General features: G+C 42.3%; 2 protein-coding genes across 5 annotated transcripts; both read left to right on the forward strand.

Moving 5' to 3' along the window:
* Positions 1–207: 207 nt before the first annotated feature.
* On the forward strand, positions 208–5,260 carry LOC129841172 (gastrula zinc finger protein 5-1-like). 4 transcript variants are annotated; one of them, XR_008757284.1, is made up of 5 exons: positions 210–711; positions 1,096–1,226; positions 1,432–1,596; positions 4,684–5,033; positions 5,167–5,254. XR_008757284.1 is itself a non-coding variant. In XM_055909320.1 (4 exons), exons 1-4 carry the CDS (start codon positions 453–455, stop codon positions 4,786–4,788), a joined length of 660 nt encoding a protein of 219 aa, XP_055765295.1. In that variant the 5' UTR covers positions 210–452; the 3' UTR covers positions 4,789–5,260. The 4 variants fall into 4 exon arrangements, 2 of the variants coding, with proteins under 2 accessions (XP_055765294.1, XP_055765295.1); XR_008757285.1 differs by having other exon boundaries at positions 4,684–4,901; positions 5,167–5,252; XM_055909320.1 differs by having other exon boundaries at positions 4,684–5,260.
* An 8,134-nt stretch (positions 5,261–13,394) lies between these two features.
* On the forward strand, positions 13,395–21,324 carry LOC129841169 (uncharacterized). The gene is made up of 3 exons (XM_055909314.1): positions 13,395–14,246; positions 14,623–14,753; positions 14,939–21,324. The coding sequence occupies exons 1-3, from the start codon at positions 13,958–13,960 to the stop codon at positions 16,127–16,129; spliced, it is 1,611 nt and encodes a 536-aa protein (XP_055765289.1). The 5' UTR covers positions 13,395–13,957; the 3' UTR covers positions 16,130–21,324.
* The last annotated feature ends 2,275 nt before the right edge of the window (positions 21,325–23,599 follow it).

The following is a 23,599-nucleotide window of genomic DNA, read 5'->3' on the forward strand; positions in this document are numbered from 1 at the left end:
CTGGACAAGCACACCTGATTCAACTTGTCAACGAATCATCAAGCCCTCAACAAGTTGAATGAGGTGTGTTTGTCCAGGGCTACAATAAAAATGTGTACTGTTGGGTACTCGAGAACCAGGTTTGGGAAACACTGGTAGTTTACATAAGCAGTACCGTATTTCAAAGAGAAGCGCGCATATCCTTTTCATTTAGCCACACCCTTTACACTGAAGAGAAAGGGTGTTATTGGTTGGCATCATACTTAAAACGGAAATGAACAGTGGCCAACAACAATTTCCACGTTAGCGTTTTTACAGTTATTATTTAGACCTTTTTTAACACCATAGGACTCAAAATATGACTTAACTGCACAGCATCGCACACGTACCCCGGTTATTGTTTAATTCGCGTAGGAGACAGGACTTGGTTGACAGATGTTATCTAGGTAACCCTAGCTAGCTAGGTGCTAACAATGGATAACTGTATGGTTTTTCACACTCAAATTGCCTCAATCTTGGAGGTGCTAGCAAATGCAGCCGTGGCAGACATCTGTAAACTCGTAGAGGACGACTATGCAGTGTTTCGTTTGGAAATAACTCAAAGCCAGAAAGAAAACCGGGCATTGCGGAGGAAACTGCATCTTTTGGAACTGAAGGTGGCACGGGAGCGCGTCCTCGTCAGTCGTCCCAGTAGTGTCAAGATCCTCGACCAATACAGAGGAATGGCAAGAGGTACATTTTGCCATTCATATATGTAGCTCAGTGCCTGTCGCCCCGTTCACCTCTGCACATTTGTTCAGATGTTACCCAGAATTGGGTCTTGGTCAGTTTTTGAATAGTGTGCAATAATTCCCCTGATTACTTAGTTATCTTGCGCAAAGACACAATGTCATATTCTAACCACTTTTTTTTTACTGCATTTCCTGTTCACTTAGTGAAAACAATGTGATGCATGGAACAATCTAGTGATCTATAAATAGTATATCAATAAGTAATGAGAAGTGTTACCTTACATCCGTGCCAATTCTAGACAGTATTAAAACTGTAAATAGTGTACAATATACAGTTGAGCATTGACAGTAGCTAACGACCTATTTACCCCAATCACTCTCTCAGGTGAAGGAAATCTCACTGGAGGCCACAGGAGCTTTGTGAAGCCAGCAGGACACCATACATGGACAGATGACCAACCAATCACTATTGATGAGGGGAGTGGAACCTCAACCCAGCACATTATCGTGATAGAGGTTAGTGTAATAGTGTTGCATAAAAAATTACAGTTACTTTGTAATAAAATGTGGCCTGTTTAGTTCAGAAAGGCTCCACTCAGCTATTTACTTGCCCTCGTCCTAATTTATCTGCCATAGGGGAGCTTGTATTGTGAGACTTCCCAAAGACATTGCTATCCAATTCTACTTATGTACTGGTAATAACCTCCTATTTTTTGGTCAGTCTGCAGATGCAGAGGCTACAGGTCCTGGGGTCAAGCTGGAGAAGACTGAAGGAGAGGTGGAACCACGGCAAAGCAGAGACATCCAGACTGGAGCGCCCCCTGTAGCCACAAAGGACCCCACCATCGCCCCAGCGCCGCCCAGGACCCGACGTAGCATCACAGAGGTCAGTGGAATGCCGAAAGCCACCCTGAAATCAGAAACAGACACAGAGACTTCAACTGTAACACACAGGCTCTTACACCCAGGATCTGACCCAGAGAGACTGGTGCCACTGGGCTGTCCTCCTGCTCCCGCTCCCGGCTCAGAGTACTTACCGGTATTTCATCAGATCCAGAGGACGGTTCATTCCCATGGTGATGGTGACGCTTTAGACACTGGGGTTGATCTGTCTTGTTCTTACGCTACAGAGATGGACCCTGACAACATGACCTTGGGTTTGGAGACACAGACTGATCTGTCTAGAAGGGACTGGAACCAGTACAGTAGTACTGTATACTCTGAAGGGTGCCTAGATAAGAAAGGGGAGGTTATAGTGGTAGATGAGGTGAAAGTGGAGGGCTACGCTCCTCCCACATGGAATGCAGATAGTCACCTAGAAGACGGACACTTACAGGGCAGAGATTTCTTAGATTACAGGGGAAGTTCAGAGACAAATCAACATTTTGTCACCCACTCCCCTTTACACACGCTCAGGGATCGCGACCCAGTATCTACGTCGATGGGGCCTCCTGATTCACATGGCCACGTCCTTTTCGATCAGGTATTGAACTCAATCGACAGGGCTAGAGCCCAGGCTCAGGGAGGGGGAGCAACATCAGGCAATAGTAAAGAGAAACGGTTCCTCTGCATGTTTTGTAACAAAGGTTTCAGCTGCCCCCAGAAAGTGGAGATCCACCAGAGGGTCCACACAGGGGAGAAACCCTTCAGCTGTACCCAGTGTTACATGTGCTTCGCCCAGGCTGGTGATCTGAAGAGGCACCAGATGGTCCACACAGGGGAGAAACCCTACAGCTGCCCCCAGTGTGAGAAGAAGTTCTCCCGCCAGCACCAGCTGAAGAGGCACCTGAAGGTTCACACGGGAGAGAGGCCGTTCGCCTGTGCACACTGCAGGAAGAGGTTCTCAGAGAGAAGCTACCTCAGGATACACCAGGAGAAAAACCATTCTACTCTATAACATAGAAAGTCACCATTCCACTCGATACCATCTGACGTTTAGATCAAACCCTGCATTAAATACAGATTAATTGTAATTGTTGTCAACAGAAAATACCCACAGATGCATTTGAAATAACGAGAGTAACCGATTTCAGAGTACAATATTCCTGGGTAGAATATTGCATCCAGTGTGATATACACTGAGTATACAAAACATTAAGAACCTCTGCTCTTTCCATGACAGACTGACTAGGTGAAGGCTTTGATCACTTATTAAATCAACTTCAATCAGTGTAGATGAAGGGGAGGAGACAGGTTAAACAAGGATTTTTAAACCTTGAGACAATTGAGACATGGATTGTGTATGTGGGCCATTCAGAAGGTGAATGGGCAAGATTTTAGAGCCTTTGAACAGGTTATGGTAGTAGGTGCCAGGCGCACCGGTTTATGTTGAGAATTGCACCACTGCTGGGTTTTTCACGCTCAACAATTTCCAGTGCGTATCAATAATGGTCAGACACCCAAAGGACATCCAACCAACTTGACACAACTGTGGAAAGCATTGTAGTCAACATGGGCCAGCATCCCTTTGAAATGCTTTTGATACCTTGTAGAGTCCATGCCATGGCTAATTGAGGCTGTTCTGAGGGCAAAAGGGGGGTTGCAACTCAATATTAGGAAGGTGTTCCTAATGTTTGGAATACTCAGTGTATAAGGCATATTTAAGCCTAAAAAAGTATGTTACATATTATGCTTAACTGTGTAGGCTATATAATGTTCACAAATTCCTATTTCATTACTTCTGATTTAACTATAAAATGTTTTTCAGTTTATCAAGTTCAATCAGATGTTTAGTTGAGACATTACATTTTACATTTTAGTAATTTATCAGACACTCATTGTAATGGGTACATTTTCCCTCAATAAAGTAGGTATCCGCAAAGTCAGTGCTAGTAGGAAAAGAGAAAAGACGTGGGAAACATTTAAGACACTCTGTCCTTTGGTGCCAGGACCGAGAAGAGCTTTGACTGGGCTGAGCTTGAGCTGACCTACCTGTAGGCGTGGGACGGCCAAGAGACCAAAGGTGGCAGATCGGAGTACTCGGGTTGGGGTGTAGGGTTCGAGCATAGCCTGAAGGTAGGGAGGGGCAATTCCCCTTGCTGCTCTGTAGGCAAGCACCTTGGTCTTATAGTGGATGTGAGCTTTGATTTGAAGCCAGTGGAGTGTGCGGAAGAGCGGGGTGAAATGGGAGAACTTAGGAAGGTTGAACACCAAACGGGCTGCAGCGTTCTAGATAAGTTGCAGGGGTTTGATGGCACAAGCGGGGAGCCCAGCCAACAGAGAGTTGCAGTAGTCTAGATGGGAGATGAAAAGAGCCTGGACCTGCGACACTTCCTGTGTGAGGAAGGGTCGTACTCTACGGATGTTGTAGAGCATGAGCCTGCAGGAGCGAGTCACTGCTTTGATGTTTGCAGAGAATGACAGGGTGTTGTCCAGGGTCACGCCAAGGTTTTTTGCACTCTGGGAGGGGGACACCGTGGAGTTATCATCCATGATGGAGAGGTCTTGGAGCAGGCAGGCTTTCCCAGAGAGGAAGAGCAGCTCCATCTTGTCGAGGTTGTGGGCCAACATACAAGCTGAGATATCTGCCAGGTACGCAGAGAGACGTGTGGTTTTCATACGGTGCAATGAACTCTTGTTTATGTTTAAAAACAAAATGGTACATTTTTATTCTAAGACTTTCATTGAGACTCTCTTTAGTATACATCACATCTGATCTCACCCTGTTCTGCATACATACAACAGCTCTTTATAACCAATATACACTTACTAAATATACCTACACATACCCACACACTAACACCTTCTGTACACGTCAAAATAGTTTAGTCAGGTTTGTCTGATGATGACATCATAGCTGATATATATATATATATATATATATGTCCATCATGATGGGTTTAACAACAATGAAGTTCTGTAACAGTATAGGACTGAAACATAGTGGGGATGGGGAAACACTCCATGTTGAAACTGTGTTTTATTATCTGTGGGAGTGTATGTCTGTGTAATCTGTATCACCTGTCTCTTCTAGGAGGAGGAGGGTCCAGAGGTGCTGCTGGTGAAGGAGGAGGAGGGTCCAGAGCTGATGAGGGTCTTGGGGAACATGGTCATGGAGGACAACAAGACTTCAATCTAGTACAGGCTGAATGAACAACAGAGACAGAATGCAATATGACATTTCATTAAATTGTTTGGGGAATGGTCTCTTCTCCAAGGGAAGATCCTCTGAGCCAGATGATGTTATGGCAGGTAGTCCTATGCAGGGCTGCTGGCAATTTCCTACTTTGAGACTCTTTGTGGATACGGCGCCTGGTCTTTATTCATTTTTGTCTTAAGTGTGGGACCGTGCCTTTGAATTATCAAACCATTATAAAGTGTCAGGTAATCAAATCAACTAACACGTTTGCATAGTACTCATAGCAATCCCTCATTGTTCAATCAGAAGATGTTCCATAGCAGGTTGCTCATATCAGTTTTCTTGATCCAACATCCTCTCACTCTGTTTTTCTTACAGTCAGTAGACATGGAGGATGGGAAGCCTGATCTGCTGCTGGTCAAAGAGGAGACCATAGAAGATGGACCAGAGAGCATTGACCTGCTGAGTGGACTAAAGATAAGGAAAGGGAGAAATACATATACAGTAATAGATCTTCAATGGGAATACTGATGCTCCCTGGCTATTTTTTCTTAATTTTCTTCATTCATAAAATTAAATCAATACAACTTTGTTTACATACAGAAAAACAAATTATAATGTATGAACTTGACCAGGTAATTGACTCACAAGTTCCATATGTATAGTTTTCTCTGCCATGTTTGTAAAGTATATTTTCTAACCTCTTCCTACAGGTGGTTGGCTGGAGGCTAACAGTGGAGACTGGGTGGCCATCTTGGAATCCCAGACCCAGACTGGGATGGAGGGGTCTGAATGGAGGGGTCTGCGGGGACGGGGAGGTGTCCGTATGCGGCAGGAGAGAATAGACACAGATTTGGCTACTGATTCTCCGTCCTGCTCCTATGTTTGTGATTTAGAGAGACTGATGGTGCCTCAGGTTAACCACCTAACAGGTGCTGGCTTCAGCCTGCCTTCTATAGGATCTATCAACTGGAACATGGAACCTGCAACAACAGACACTCCCTGGCCTTCATCCTCCTCACACTCTCCTAATGTTAAACCAGACCTCAGACAATGCCAGTGCCTCAACACTAAATGGATACACAAGCCCATTGACAAATTACAGTAGTAGTAACGCTATCAGCAGATCTGGTAGCAAAGAGAAGTGCTTCCCGTGTTCGGAGGATGTGCACAGGTTTGAAATCGTTTGGCTGCCATCTTTGCCGGCCAGTTTCTCCTAGTTGTCCAACCTGAAGATGCACCTGAAGGTCCACACGGGAGAGAGGCCGTTTGCCTGTATGCACTGTGGGAAGAAGTTCTCAGAGAGGAGCTACCTCAGGATACACCAGCAGAAAATGCACATGGACCATTAATAGTGTATAATGAGTGATAAGTAGTAATAATATTTATTTTACTTAGCGCTTTTCATGCAGAATCTGTCACTTTAAAAAAAAAAAAGAGACAAAACAAATAGTCTGTCTTCTCCTTCAGGGTCTCGCCTGGTGACTGGGTTCATAGAAGGCCTGGGTCTAGCCTTCCTCAGCTACCTCATGGTTATCCCACCAATACAGACAGGGTTAGGATGGGTGTTTACCACGAGATGTCTAGCCTGTAACACAGCATACAATCCCCAAAACAATGGCTAGTGGTCAAGGAGGAAGCTCAAAGACAGGCTCGTGCTTCTACCACCTCTGGTGTCATTGGGTCACAACGTGGGAGGCTGAGTGTTCAGACTAAAGCCTTATGCCTGCCCCACGAATGGAAAGCGCTTTGCTGAGGTGAACTATGTGACGATGCACCAGACCGTTCACACCAAGGAGAGGCCCATCAAGTGCAAACTATGTTACAAGAGCCTTTACTTCCTGACTAACCGTATCAGACATAGGAGGGTCCACAATTGGGAGAAATCATAACAGTGTGGCTTGATGTACACAGGGGATATCTGACAACCATTCTTTATCTAACATATTATTAGTTATCACCTGAAGTGTCTTGGGCAGGGCATAACATTAATACCAGCCAAATGCAGATAGATTTAGACATTCTTACCCCAATACCTATTTCACTAGCCACGTGGGCGGGTGGTCAATTTGCAGGGCTCTACATTCAGCACTACATTCTCATTTGCAAATAAAAATAAGTAAAAAGTCAAGTATGAGCACATGTGAGTTGCTTTATAGCAGAAAAATGCTGCAGTAGCTGTTTTCAAAGTACTTCTGTCGTTTTGTTTCATATCTGCTAATCGCTCAAATAAATGAGATTCTATATCCCACCTCGCGATGCAACACTGCCTGGCTGGGGAGCTTTGTGCACTGTTCTGATAGATTCATTTTTGGAGGCGCTGCGCACAGGCATAAGTTTATCTAATTTACTCTAAAGTCTACAAAATGAGACTTTGTCCTTGTGTTTCTTGGTTATTTACATTGTTTTGTTCACAATGTGGCTTGTTTTTCAATGTTAGTTTGAGTCTGCTGCTTTAACTAATTGCGAAGAGATGCTGTCAACTACTACTAAATCACAGACACCCGTGACACCACTCGAGTGGCCATGTTACCACGGTAACCTCCCACCCTTAAAGTGCCAGCTGAACATGTAGTCTCATCTGATATTTTGGTTAATAAGACTCGGGTCAAAAAGAATTTAATTAAATAACTCACTAATACATTTTTTTTGTATTAGAATCATTAAGCATGGTCATCTGTTCTTTTGTGTTTGTTGATGTAATTATGGCGAAAAAATATTTTGGCTGATAAAAATCTGTGTGGCTGGTGGATCAAAAAGTTAACTTTAAACCCTGGTCTTGGGGTAAGAGGGTAATTGACCACATACCCTTTAACTTCTCATTTAAAAACAGGTTTGTGTAAATACCTGTGTTTCAGAGAGACAGTAAACCTAGGCTAAAACAAGGACAGTTAAATATTTACCTTACTGCGGTGATGTAGATGGAATAAAGTAATTATATTTTCTACTCTATTCTTACCAACACACTGTTTTGTCCAAAAGAATAGGAAAAGGAGAAAAATTGTTGTGGAAAATATGTCTTTGTATTTATTATGGACCCCATTAGCTGCTGCCAAGGCATTGGCTACTCTTCCTGAGGTCCAGCAAAATTAAGGCAGTTATACAATTTTGAAAGCATTACAATGCATTTCACAACACATTAAGTGTGTACCCTCAGGCCACTACCTTACTACCACATATCTACAACACAAAATCCATGTCTACATGTGTGTATAGTGCATATGTTATCATGTGTGTGTCTTCACATTCCCGCTGTTCCATAAGGTGTATTTTTATCAGATTTTACTGCTTGCATGAGTTACTTGATGTGGAATAGATTTCTGTGTAGTCATGGCTCTATTTAGTACTGTGTGCCTCCCATAGTCTGTTCTGGACTTGGGGACTGTGAAGAGACCTCTGGTGTCACGTCTTGTGGGGTATGCATGGGTGTCTGAGCTGTGTGCTAGTAGTTTAAACAGACCGCTCGGGAGAGCACGTGATGCCGTGGAGCTGAGCAGAGGTTAACAAACCGAGCTCTTCAAAGTTAACCTATTATTACCTAAATAACAACGTTGAAACAATATTCTAACATTGGCTGATAAACTGTTAAGTACTTACCTTCCCAAAGAGACATGGACCTCCGGCCGAGAGGCAAGAAGGATGACCAAAACTTTGTTGAATCCCAAGATAATGATAATGCCACAGCTAGCAAGATTGGCATTAGCCCTCATAACTCAGGTGACTGTTGCTCTCAGCAGCCTCCCCTGAGTCTTCCGGCATGCTTGCTACTCTCCTCTGGGAAATTCAAGATGGTAACAAAGGTCTTTCACTGAAAATTCACAAGAAATCAGCTGAACTCCCGTGGTGAGTTTTATTACATTTACAGGAGAGTATATCTTGGTTTTGTCAATATCCACTGGGTGAAGCAAATTAGTAGGCTTAGGCCCATTGCCTTTTCCCCCATTTATGTTTCTCATCTTCTCCTGAAAAGAGACTCAAGCAGCCCTTATTGTTGACAGTAAATATTCAGCCTTCACTGTCTATTCACAACGTTTGTTTTCAACATAGAGAGCTCGTAGGTTTTAGTTTACGCCAAGGTTTAGCTAGTAAGAGCAAGATGGAAAGCGAGCAACAACATATCTCTACAAGTGTGTTCATGTTTGATTGTTGGGATTGTGGTTTTAGTCTGATATTCAGGGTGGCTGGGTTTTATTTATATATATATAGGTTTTTTCTCTGTTTAATGTTGTTTCCTTCCTAAAGAGAGAGACAGTTTGAACTCTGAAGTGACCTAAAGTTGAAACATCACCTGACTATTTACATATTAGGGATTACCATTCGGTTATATATTTGAAACCCAACCCATGCTTAATCCACTAAAATATGTCACATTCAACGTAAATTGTCTTAACAGCCTGGTTAATAGGAAAAGAGTCTATACATGCCTTAAGAAAATAAAGGCTGACGTTGTGTTTTTACAAGAAACATCTTACACAATAAATTAAAGAGGGATTGGGTAGGACAAGTTTTTGCGTCTTTTAACTCCAAAGCAGGAAAAGGAACTGCAAAAAGTTAACACATCCCCTTCTGTGTCAGCAACACCATATCTGATCCCTCAGGCAGGTTTGTTTTGGTGCATATGTATTCGAAGTCTATTGAATATTTATGCTCCCAACTTCGATGACCATATGTTTATTTAGAATGTTTTCCTTCAGGTTGCTCAAGCACCACAAGGATGGCTACTGGCTGGAGGAGATTTACATTTTTGTTTAGATACAGTTCTTGATAGGTCATCTGATAAACCCTCCCCTCTTATCAAAGCCGCCAAGCTCACCTGGTCATTCATGAAGGATCTCAAATTACTAGACATCTGGAGACGGATGCACCCACAGGATAGGGACTATTGCTTTTATTCAACCCACAACTTTTTGCTTTCAACCCAACTGTTTCATAGTGTTAGATACCGATTATCTCCCCAGATTGCTTAGTGGCCTTTCTCCTCTGGTATTATCAATCTCCATTCCCACCAAGGTAAAGGGAGCATATAGATGGAGACTATATTCTACACTCCTGAAGTTTGTGCATTCATCAAAGAGCAGATCAATATTTTTACTTTGACAAACAAACCCTCCACTCCTGACAGTTTAAGTCTTTGGGACACATTGAAGGCCTATCTGAGGGGACAGATCATTTCCTATACTAAAGGGTCGAAGAGAAAACACGGTGCGGAACTGAATTTCCTTTTATCTGAAATCTCTGCGCTAGAGAACCTACCAAAGAGGCCCGACTAAAGATCTATACAGGCTTTTGGATAAATAAAAAACTGAAATATAATATTCTGAACACATATCAAGCTGAGAGGGCCATCACTAAATCAAAACGGCATTACCACGAGCTTGGAGAGAAAGCACACCAAGTTTTGGCATGGCAACTGAAAGCAGAGGAAAGTAAGTGGACAATTAATGCAATAGAACAGGGGTGTCAAACTCATTCCACGGAGGGCCTAGTGTCTGCAGGTTTTTGTTTTTTCCTTTCAATAAAGCCCTAGACAACCAGGTGTGGGGAGTTTCTAACTAATTAGTGATGTTAATTCATCAATCAAGTACAAGGGAGGAGCGAAAACCCGCAGACACTCGCCCCCGTGGAATGAGTTTGACACCTGTGCAATAGAAACTCTTACTAACGAGAACATTCGACCCTACTGAAATCAATGATACTTAAGAAATATGACGAGGACCTCTACACTTCCCAATCTTTTCTCTCCTCTCTCAACCTCACATGCCTGTCAGAGGAAGACAGAGAGAGCCTGAGTGAACAGTTCTCAGTCTGAATTGTTGGAGGCCATTAAATATTTACCTTCTAATAAATCTCCTGGGGAGGATGGGTTCCCTCCAGAGTTCTATAAATAATTTAAGGAGCTGTTGGTACCCTACCTTATGGAGGTACTTATAAAAGCCGGGGAGGACAACTGCTTTCCAGAGTCTTTCTCTCAATCTGCGATTACAGTAATTCACAAGAAAGGGGAAAACCCGCTAAAGTACGCCTCCTAAACACCAATCTCTCTCCTTAATACAGATTGTAATCTGGTCACCAAGATGGTATCTAAGAGATGGGAGTCATGTCTCCCCCTGTTGGTCAACCCAGATCAGACTGGCTTCATAATTAATAGATTGTCCTCCAATAATCTCAGAAGGTTTTTTGATATAATTCACCCTGCTAACAAAAACAAAAATACCTACTGTCGCAGTCTTCCTCGATGCCGAAAAGGCCTTTGATAGGGTCGAATGGCCATATCTCTTTCGCGTCTTGGACAAGTTTGGTTTCTGCACCGTGTTTGTAAATTTGATCAAATCACTCTACAAATATCCTAAAGCCAGGATTGCATCAATGGGATTACTTCCTCCTCTTTCCCTCTCTATAGGGGGAACAGACAAGGTTGCCCAATTAGCCCACACCTCTTCACCCTCGCCATCGAACCGTTGGCTGAGGCCATTAGAATGTGCCCTGACATACATGGCTTTGAGGTGGGCCCCCATACCCATAAGTTATCACTTTTTGCAGACGACCTCATCTTATTTCTAACAAACCCAGAACATTCCCTCTCTCACTTACAGAACCTTTTAATAGTTCTTTCTCTAGATATAAGGTCAATTTTGATAAAAGCGAAATCTTACCGTTGTCTGTCTTTGACCACCATACCATCAAGCATACGTTTCCTTTTAGATGGTCGCCTTTGGGCATAATGGTGGATGGTAACCTGAACAACCTATATAAACTCAATCTGGCCAGCTTGTTGCAAAAGGTGGAGGGTGACCTGTGTAAATGGATGGATTTACCTCTAACTCTACTGGGTTAGAATTAATGTAATTAAAATGAATGTCCTGCCCAGATTTCTATACTTGTTTCCATCTCTCCCTATCCCTGTGCCCGCAGCATTATTTTCCTCTCTCAACAAGCTGACCAGACGGTTTATCTGGCATGGCAAAACCCCGAGGGTTTGCCATGACAAACTGACCCTTGATTACGGTCAAGGGAGGCTTAAACCTCCCCAATTTCAGAATGTGTTACTGGGCTGCGCAGTCTAGATTTCTGGCTCAGAGGTTTGACAATAGTCCTTCTCCCTCATGGTTGAACAGTTTGAGGTACATGAGGACACTGGGGCAGAATTGTTTTACAAATGGGACGGAATCTTTACCAACTATCACAGACAACCCTTTAATTATACATTCTGGCATGGTGCAAACTGCATGAGCTGTTCAGACGAGAGGGATTTCTTTCCCCTAAAACCCCTCTATGGAACAACAGATAGATTCCTATGTTTTTCCAGAATAGTAACTTTAGACAATGGTCTGATAAGGGTATCACTCTTCTGGAATATTGTTATGAGGGAATTCTTATGTCCTTCGAACAGCTGAAACAGAAATACCACCTATCTAACAAGGACTTCTTTAGTTACCGACAACTACCTATTTAACTACTCTGCCAAGCAGACCAACCATTGTTTAAGACCATTTCCCGCGTTTACGATGCTCTTTTGTCAGGACTACCACTGCCTGAGCTAGATAAACCCTGATTTAGATGGGGAAAAGATCTGGGTATTAATCTTGATGAGGGACTATGGAGTGACCTATGCAGGGATGGTGTTACATCCACATTGAACTCCAGATACAGACTGATCCAGTTGAATTTCCTCCATCAGCTCTATATCACCCCATCTAGACTGCACAAGTTCAACCCTGATATCTCCTCCCTATGTTTTAGATGTGGCTCAAATGAAGGAACATTCCTCCATTCCACTTGGCAGTGTTCAAAACTAAACGGTTTCTGGCAGGGGGTATGCAATACCATATCCTCAATCCATGGGGCTGTATTCCTTTTAGACACTGAGGTCTGTCTACTGGGTCACTTAACTAATTCCAATCTTAGGCAAAGCCATACTATAAAGCTAACAGAAATATTGCTAGCGATTGCCAAGAAACCAGTTGCAATGTGGCTATCGGAAGTTAACAGTTGTATCCCACTGAAGAAAATGACTTAATGCTTGAGGAATAAGTTGGTGACATTTTACAGAATTTTGTGACCTTTTATTGATTATATGGAGAATCTCCCCTCACAGCACATTGATAGCATCTCTATATAATCCTCACGTAATGTTTCACACTTCATGTATAATACAGTTGAAGTTGGAATTTACATACACTTAGGTTGGAGTCATTAAAACCACCTTTTCAACCATTTCTTGATAACAAACTATAGTTTTGGCAAGTCGGTTAGGACATCTACTTTGTGCATGACACAAGTAATTTTTCCAACAATTGTTTACAGATTATTTCACTGTGTAAACTTCTAACCCACTGGAATTGTGATATACACTAAACTGACTGTGCCTTTAAACAGCTTGGAAAATTCCAGAAAAAAGATGTCATGGCTTTAGAAGAAGCTTCTGATAGGCTAATTGACATCTTTTGAGTCAGTTTACAATCCATAAAATAATCTGTTTGTAAACAATTGTTGTAAAAATTACTTGTCAAGAAAGACCAGTTGAGGTTGCCAGTTTCAAAGTAGAACAGAAGGTGTCATATGTTGAAGCAGTGAAGAGAGTAGAGGAGTGAAGAGAGTAGAGGATGATGGGTCAAGGGTGAGTGTTAGGCCTTGGCCAATACAGAGTGATATGAATTTGTGCATTCATTGTCATGGTTATCAACTGTACCGCAGAATTGGAACATAAAAAAATAGATGCCGTGGTGGTTCACAGCAGAAGAGTTAGGTGTGTTGAATGAGAATCCCTCCTGTCCTCCCAGGCCGCAGTTAGGGTCAACGTAGTGGAATGGGATTTTTTATAAAATGTTAATATTGGTATATAGGTGTAGGGTTAGTTGGTGGTGAAATGTTTTCCATTTTATTTTTGTATCACAAAATGTTAGGTGATCGACCACACTACCGCACAGTAGGTGGCGGGATGCACAAACAAAATGTGTGAACGCCATGACACCAAAGAATAAGAAGTAAACGGACGTGAACCGTGACAAAGGAGTTTCCACGTTAGTATTTTTAGTCGTTATTTATACGTTTATTAACACACTGGAAAACAAAATATGACTCATTTAACTGCACATAATCCCATAAATAATTCGCGTTGGAGACAGGATTTATCTAGGTAACGATAGCTAGCTGCTAACGTTAGCTAACAATGGCAAACTGTAACGTTATGGTTTTTCACACTCAAATAGCCTCCGTCATGGAGGTACTAGCGAGTGCAGCCGTGGCAGATATATGTAAACTTGTAGACGACGACTATGCAGTATTTCGTTTGGAAATAACTCAAAGCCGAAAAGAAAATGGGGCATTAAGGAGGAAACTACAGCTACTGGAACTGAAGGTTGCACGGGAACGCGCAGAGAGGACAATGCAACAGCGCGTCGTCGCCAGTCGTCCCAGAAGTGTCAAGATCATTGACCGATACAGAGGAATGGCAAGAGGTACATTTAGCATTAGGCCGAGACTACTCCCCTTTGCGCATGTGTGACTTTACAGGCGTTAACCAGAAATGGGTCTTGGTCTGTTTTTGGATAGTGTGCAATAATTTCCCTAATTACTTAGCCATCTTGCACAAAGACACAATCATATTCTAAACATATTATTGATGTACTGCATTTCCTATTATTTACTCATTGAAAATTATGCATGCAATATACATCGATCAATACATAGTATATCAATAAGTTATGCAAAGTGTTACCTTACATCCTTGCCAATTCTAGACAGTATCAAAACTGTCAATAGTGTGTACAATATAGTGTTGAGACTTGACAGTACCTAACCTAACCACCTCTTTTTTTCCAATCACTTTCTCAGGTGAAGGACATCTCATTGGAGGCCACAGTAGCTTTGTGAAGCCAGCGGGACACAATACATGGAGCGATGACCAACCAATCACTGTTGATGAGGGGAGTGGAACCTCAACCCAGCACGTTATCGTGATAGAGGTTAATGTAATAGTATTACAGTACATCAAATGTGGCCAGTTTATTTCAGAAAGGCTCCCCTCAGCTACTCACTTGCTTACGTGTACATACTATTCTGCCATAGTTGAGCTTGTGAGACTTCCTTACGACATTATTATGCAATTCAACTCATGTGCCAGTAATAACTTCCCCTCTTCTTGTGTCAGTCTGCAGATGCCGAGGCTGCAGGTCCTGGGGTCAAGCAGGAGAGGACTGAAGGAGAGGAGGACCCACGGCACAGCAGAGACAATCAGTCTGGTGCAGCTGTAGCCATGGAGGACCCCGCCACCACCCCAGCGCAGCCCAGCTCTCGACGCAGCATCACGGAGGTCAGTGGAACGCGGAACGCCGTCCTCAAATCAGAGACGGACACCAAGACTTTAACTGTAACACAAAGGCTTTTACACACAGGATCTGACAACAGGTCAGACCCAGAAAGACTGGGACTGGGGAGACTGGGCTGTCCTCCTGCTCCCGGCTCAGAGTATTTACTTTATGGTAACCGAAGCCTGGTTCATTCCCATCGGGACTCAGGTGACGAGTTAGATAATTGTCAGTTTCTATCTTGTTCTTACGCTACAGAGATGGCCCCTGGCAACATATCCATGGGTTTAGAGACACAGGCTGATCCGTCTAGAGGGGACTGGAACCGGTACAGTAGTAGTGTATACTCTGAAGGGTGCCTCGATAAGAAAGGGGAAGGTCTGGTCGTAGATAAAGTGACTGTGAAAGTGGAGGGCGACTTTCCTCCCACATGGAATGCAGCTTGTCACATAGGAGATGGATTCTCACAGGGCAGAGATTTCTTAGATTACAGTTTAAAGACCAATCTAAATGTCCCGACCCACTCCCCTTTACACTCGCTCAGGGATCGCGACCCAGTGTCTACGTCGATGGCGACTTCCGATTTACAAGGCCGCGTCCTTTTCGATCAGGTATTGAACTCAAATGACAGGGCTAGAGTCCAGACTCAGGCAAGGGGAGCCACATCAGGCAGTAGTAAAGAGAAACGGTTCCTCTGCATGTTCTGTAACAAAGGCTTCAGCTGCACCCAGAAGGTAGAGATTCACCAGAGGATCCACACAGGGGTGAAACCCTTTAGCTGTACCCAGTGTCACATGCGCTTTGCCCAGGCTGGCCACCTGAAGAGGCATCAGAGGGTCCACACAGGGGTGAAACCCTTTAGCTGTACCCAGTGTCACATGCGCTTTGCCCAGGCTGGTGACCTGAAGAGGCACCAGAGGGTCCACACAGGGGAGAAACCCTTCCGTTGCCAGATGTGTGAGAAGAGGTTCTCCCGGCAGCACCAGCTGAAGATGCACCTGAAGATCCACACGGGAGAGAGGCCATTCTCCTGAAGGCATATATAGATTTTGAATATTGCTGGGTAGAATATTTCATCCAGACATTGTGTGATATATAAGGCATACATATATACACACCCACACACACGGAATCATATAGTAACTCAGAAAGTGGTAAACAAATCAAAGTAGCTGCCCTTTGCCTTGATGACAGCTTTGCACACTTGGCATTCTTTCAACCAGCTTCACCTAGAATGCTTTTCCAACAGTCTTGAAGGAGTTCCCACATATGCCGAGCACTTGTTGGCTGCTTTTCCTTCACTCTGTGGTCCAACTCATCCCAAACCATCTCAATTGGGTAGAGGTCAGGTGATTGTGGAGGCCAGGTCATCTGATGCAGCACTCCATCACTCTCCTCTTTGGTCAAATAGCCCTTACACAGCCTGGAGGTGTGTTGTGTCATTGTCCTGTTGAAAAATAAATGATATTCCCTGCTAAGCACAAACCAGATGGGATGGCGTACCGTAGCAGAATGCTGTGGTAGCCATGCTGGTTAAGGGTGGTTTGAATTAGAGGTCAACCGATTATGATTTTTCAATGCCGATACCGATTAATCGGCCAATTCATTTATTTGTAATAATAACAATTACAACAATACTGAATGAACACTTATTTTAACATAACATAATACATCAATAAAATAAATAATGAAACATGTTCAATTTGGTTTAAATAATGCAAAAACAAAGTGTTGGAGAAGAAAGTAAAAGTGCAATATGTGCCATGTAAGAAAGCTAACGTTAAAGTTCCTTGCTCAGAACATGAGAACATATGAAAGCTGGTGGTTCCTTTTAACATGAGTCTTCAATATTCCCAAGTAAGAAGTTTTAGGTTGTAGTTATTATAGGAATTGTAGGACCATTTCTCTCTATATGATTTGTATTTCATATACCTTTGACTATTGGATGTTCTTATAGGCACTTTAGTATTGCCAGTGTAACAGTTATAGCTTCCGTCCCTCTCCTCGCCCCTACCTGGGCTCGAACCAGGAACACATCGACAACAGCCAGCCTCGAAGCAGCGTTACCCATGCAGAGCAAGGGGAACAACTACTCCAAGTCTCAGAGTGAGTGACGTTTGAAACGCTATTAGCGCGCACACCGCTAACTAGCTAGCCATTTCACATCGGTTACACCAGCCTAATCTCGAGAGTTGATAGGTTGAAGTCATAAATAGCTCAATGCTTGAAGCATTGCGAAGAGCTGCTGGCAAAACACACGAAAGTGCTGTTTGAATGAATGCTTACGAGCCTGCTGGTGCCTACCATCGCTCAGACTGCTCTATCAAATCATAGACTTAGTTATAACATACACAGAAATACGAGCCTTTGGTCATTAAAATGGTTGAATCCGGAAACTATCATTTCGAAAACAAAACATTTATTCTTTCAGTGAAATATGGAACCGTTCCGTATTTAATCTAACAGATGGCATCCCTAAGTCTAAATATTGCTGTTACATTGTACAACCTTCAATGTTATGTCATAATTATGTACAATTCTGGAAAATTAATTACGGCCTTTGTTAGGAATAAATGGATTTCACACAGTTCACTATAAGCCAGGCAGCCCAAACTGCTGCATATACCCTGACTGCTTGCACGGAACTGCAAGAGAAATTACAATTTCCCTAGTAATAAGAAATTCATGTTACCAGGCAATATTGACTAAATATGCCTTTAAAGAAAGGCATTGATCTTTATGGTTAGGTACATTGGTGCAAGGACAGTGCTTTTTTCGCAAATGCGCTTGTTAAATCATCACCCGTTTGTCGAAGTAGGCTGTGATTCAATGAGAAATGAACAGGCACCGCATCGATTATATGCAACGCAGGACACGCTAGATAAACTAGTAAACCATGTGTAGTTAACTAGTGATTATGTTAAGATTGTTTTTTTATAAGATAAGTTTAATGTTAGCTAGCAACTTACCTTGGTTCCTTGCTGCCCAAGCGTAACAGGTAGTCAGCCTGCCACTCAGGCTCCTCGTGGAGTGCAATGTAAGGCAGGTGGTTAGAGCGTTGGACTAGTAACCGGAAGGTTGCAAAAACGAATCCCCGAGTTGACAAGGTAAAAATCTGTCGTTCTGCCCCTGAACAAGGCAGTTAACCCACCGTTCCTAGGCTGTCATTGAAGTAAGAATGTGTTCTTAACTGACTTACTTAGTTAAATAAAGCTGTAAAAAATTATTGTTTTTTAAACGGCAAATCGGTGTCCAAAAATACCGATTGTTATGAAAACTTGAAATCAGCCCTAATTAATCAGCCATTCCGATTTAATCGGTCAACCTCTAGTTTGAATTGTAAATAAATCACTGACAGTGTCACCAGCAAAGCACCATCACACCACTTCCTCCATTGTCACGTTCGTCGTAACATTTAAGTGAGGAGGACCAAGGCGCAGCGTGATAACAATACATTCTTCTCTTTAATGAAGACGAAAACGAAACGAACACTATACAAACTAATCAAAACAACAAACAGACGAACGTGAAGCTATACAAACAATAAGTGCAGACACTGGCAACTTACACATAGACAATCACCCACGAACTACCTAATGAATATGGCTGCCTAAATATGGTTCCCAATCAGAGACAACGATAGACAGCTGTCTTGTCACGGTCCTGACCTCCTGTTTTCCTTTTGTATAGTTGTGTTTAGTGGGTCAGGACGTGAGCTGGGTGGGTAGTCTGTGTTGTTTGTTCTATGTTAAGTGTCAGGGTTAACTGACCTTGTATGGCTCTCAATTAGAGGCAGGTGGTTTACGTTTTCCTCTGATTGAGAACCATATATAGGTAGGTTGTTTCACATTGTTTGTTGTGGGTGGTTGTCTTCCGTGTCTGTGTATGTTGCACCACACGGGACTGTTTTCGGTTTTATGTAAGTTTGTTTGTTCAGGTCTGTTGACTTTGTTTGTTATTTTGTAGTTTGTTGAAGTGTTTTCGTGTATTCGTCTTTTTCTTTAATAAACGTTATTATGTCATATACAAACGCTGCGCTTTGGTCCAATCCCTACTCCTCCTCTTGAGGACAACCGTTACATGTCTCTAATTGAGAACCAATCTAGGCAACCATAGACATACAAACACCTAGACTGAACACGGCCCCATAAACATACAAAAAACCCTAGACAATACAAAACACATAAATCCCCCATGTCACACCCTGACCTAACTAAAATAACAAAGATAACTAAGGCCAGGGTGTGACATCCATGCTACAGTGGGAACTATACATGCGGAGGTCATCCGTTCACCGACTCTGCGTCTCACAAAGACAAGGCGGTTGAAGCCAAAAAATCTCAAATTTGGATTCATCAGACCAAAGGACAGATTTCCACCAGTCTAATGTCCATTGCTCGTGTTTCTTGGCCCAAGCAAGTCTTCTTCTTATTGGTGTCCTTTAGTAGTGGTTTATTTGCAGCAATTCGACCACGAAGGCCTGATTCACAGTCTCCTCTGAACAGTTGATGTTGAAATGTGTCTGTTACTTGAACTCTGAAGCATTTATTTGGGCTGCAATTTCTGAGGCTGGTAACTAATGAACTTATCCTCTGCAACAGATGTAACTCTGGGTCTTGAAGAAAACGTTCAAAGTTGACCTTCATGTCTTAAAATAATGACGGACTGTCGTTTCTCTTTGCTTATTTGAGCTTTTCTTGCCATAATATGGACTTGGTGTTTTACCAAATAGGGCTATCTTCTGTATACCACCCCTACCTTGTCACAACACAACTGATTAGCTCAAACGCATTAAGGAAAGAAATATCACAAGTTAACTTTTAACAAGCACACCTGTTAATTGAAATGCATTCCAGGTGACTACATCATGAAGCTGGTCGAGAGAATGACAAGAGTGTGCAAAGCTGTCAAAGGAAAAGGGTGGCTACTTTGAAGAATCTCAAATACAAAATATATTTTGATTTGTTTAACACTTTTTGGTTACTACATGATTCCATAGTTTTGATGTCTTCACTATTATTCTACAATTCTAGAAAGTAGTAAAAATAAAGAAAAACCCTGGAATGAGTAGGTGTGTCCAAACTTTTGACTGGTACTGTAAATATATATATATATATATATATATTTGTTGTATTATACAGGGCACATTTGAAAAAGAGACCTAGTCCTCAATATGTCCTCCCTGTAAAAAAAAAAAAAAGTTAAATAAAATCCTCTGACACCACGTACAGAAAATTGGTCCCCGCTTTAAATGACTTTCAGCTTTTAAAGGCTACATAAATGTGCTACAAATCTATTACCCTATGTCATGCTTTATAAATGTGACATAACCTACTAACATGTGCTTAATAAATGCCTTAAATCATATTATATTGAGGCTTCATAAAGCATTTATAACCCTGTCATGCATCTTGCTAGTGCATTGCAACGGCAGGATATTGGGTTCGTTTCCTGGCACCACCCATATGTACAAGTGTATTCATGCATGACTAAGTCGCTTTGGATAAAAATATCTTATATTGCACAAAAACTTTTCTAGTATGGCCCAACCTCTTTCCCTCTTGGGTGCATTGTCAATATTGGACCGGACCTCAAATTCCCCCAAAGTGCTGTGCTTCAGGATGACACACACTAAGGTGCAGTCATGCACAGCAAAAAACGTTGATAGGGACTTTTAAAATTTGTTTACATTTATCTACTTCAGTTTATTTTTTTTGTAAATTCAGTTGTTTTCTTGGTTTTGTTTTTCCAGATTTTGGATTTCCCCCATTTTTCAGGTTTACCCTAGTTTTTACTTTTTGGCGGGAAAACAACAAAACTGGTTCACAACTATGCTTAAACCACATCAGGGGATGACTTAAGGTCTGGGAAAAATCTAAGTAACTATTTTTGAGTGTAGTTGCCTTTTAATTCAGTGAGCATGCCCTGCACCATTGTTTGGTTAGCAGGTTTGCTGTAGTGCAGTAAGTGCACATGATGCGATTCAACCGCCAATGGAATGGGTGGAGTAAAAGACCAGCAACACTCCATATTATTCAGAAATGACACCATACAGTGCATTCGGGAACTATTCAGACCCCAAGACTTTTCCCACATTTTGCTACGTTACAGCCTTATTCTAAAATTGATTAAATAAATGTTTCCTCAATCTACACACACTACCCCATAATGACAAAGCAAAAACAGGTTAATTCATTTTTTCCAAGTTATTACAAATAAAAACCAGATACCTTATTTACATAAGTATTCAGCCCCTTTGCTATGAGCTCAGGTTTATCCTGTTTCCATTGAACATCTTTGAGATGTTTCTTCAACTTGGAGTCCACCTGTGGCAAATTCAATTGATTGTTCAGGATTTGAAAAGGCACACACCGGTCTATATAAGGTCCCACAGTTGACAATACATGTCAGAGCAAAAACCAAGCCATGAGGTTGAAGGAATTGTCCGTAGAGCTACGAGATAGGATTGTGTCAAGGTACAGATCTGGGGAAGGGTACCAAAAAATGATACAGTATTGGAGGTGGCCTCCATCATTCTTAAATGGAAGAAGTATGGAACCATCAAGACTCTTCCTAGAGCTGGCCGCTCGGCCAAACTGAGAAATTGGTGGAAAAGGGCCTTGGTCAGGGAGGTGACCAAGAACCCGATGGTCACTCTGACAGAGCTACATCTGTGGAGATGGGAGAACCTTCCAGAAAGACAACCATCTCTGCAGCCCTCCACCAATCAGACCTTTATGGTAGAGTGGCCAGACGGAAGCCACTCCCCAGTAAAAAAGGCACATGACATCCCGCTTGGAGTTTGCCAAAAGGCACCTAAAGGACTCAAATCATGAGTAAGAAAATTCTCTGGTCTGATGAAACCAAGATTGAACTCTTTGGCCTGAATGCCAAGCGTCATGTCTGGAGGAAACCTGGCACCATCCCTACGGTGAAGAATGGTGGTGGCAGCATCATCCTGTGGAGATGTTTTTCAGCGGCAGGGACTGGGAGAGTAGTCAGGATCAAGAGAACGATGAACAGAGCAAAGTACAGAGAGATCCTTGATGAAACCCTGCTCCAGAGCGCTCAGGACCTCAGATTTGGGAAAAGGTTCACCTTCCAATAGGACAATGACCCTAAGCCCACAGCCAAGACAACACATGAGTGGCTTCAGGACAAGTCTCTGAATGTCCTTGAGTAGTCAAGCAAGAGAACGGACTTGAACCCGATCGAACAACTCTGGAAACCTGAAAATAGCTGTGCGGCAACACTCCCCATCCAACCTGAGAGCTTGAGGATCTACAGAGAAGAATGGGAGAAACTCCCCAAATACAGGTGTGCCAAGCTTGTAGTGTCATACCCAAGAAGACTTCGAGGATGTAAATCGCTGCCAAAGGTGCTTCAACAAAGTACTGAGTAAAGTGTATGAATACTTATGTAAATGTAATATCAGTTTATTTGTAATAAAGGTGTTTACATTTCTAAAGCTGTTTTTGCTTTGTCGTCATGGGGTAGTGTGTAGATTGAAGGGGGGGGGGGGGGGGGCAATTTAATCAGTTTTAGAATAAGGCTGTAACGTAACAAAATGTGGAAAAGGTCAAGGGGTCTGAATACTTTCCAAATGTACTGTTCATTCTACAGACCCAACTAAGTATTCTCAACAATACTTTTACTGCGGCACCCAGAATAGTTAATGCTCTAAGCCAATGTGTATTCCATATACAGTTATTCGCATTGGTGGCATTTATTTGACCTTAATGTAAATATCACTTAAATATCATTGTTAATGTTTAGACAATTATTTTTCATATCATGAATGGTTGTCACTCTTCTACTCTTACGCGGGGGACTTTTATTCAAATTCCGTGATCCGAAAGTACTTTTTTAGTGTCGCTGACAAGACACTAATCATGTGATGAGTTCGCATATCTAATGCCCATTTGTGCTGCCACTGGACAGCGAAAAACTAAGTTATTTACAATATATTTGAGTTTGTAGTAAAGTGTTGAGTTAGGTAGTAGCTACAGTATTTAATCCTAATCGTCATTTCAAATAATTTGTGACTTCACAGCATTTGCTACCTATGCGACATTTAGCTAGCTAGCAGACTCAGCTAAATACAAATCCCCTAGATACGGCCACGTCATGAGATTTGCAAATGAAAGAGGAATATAATAATACAAATTTAATGGAGTTTCACATCTTCCCATTTAGAGTTTCTGGTGGAGCACAGAAATGCCCTCATCCAGGATATGTGACAAAGACATTTCCAAACGAATCTGCTCACTTTGTTAGTTTTATGGGTGGAACCAACAAGCAGTAACTCCAGCAGGAAGAGAGGCAATAACCATTTGTCTGCCAGCTCACTGACAAGCTACACTTCACAGCCCTGTTCAATGTAATTGCATTAGACTGTTTGAAACTTAAGTTTAAACATGTCTTTAATGTTTATTTGTTTTAGCTGTTAGTGATAATTTCCTAAGTGTTAATACATGGGTTTACATCATTAAGCCTTTATGTGT

Source organism: Salvelinus fontinalis, chromosome 42 (genome assembly GCF_029448725.1).
Source record: "Salvelinus fontinalis isolate EN_2023a chromosome 42, ASM2944872v1, whole genome shotgun sequence".
Lineage (NCBI taxonomy): Eukaryota > Metazoa > Chordata > Actinopteri > Salmoniformes > Salmonidae > Salvelinus > Salvelinus fontinalis.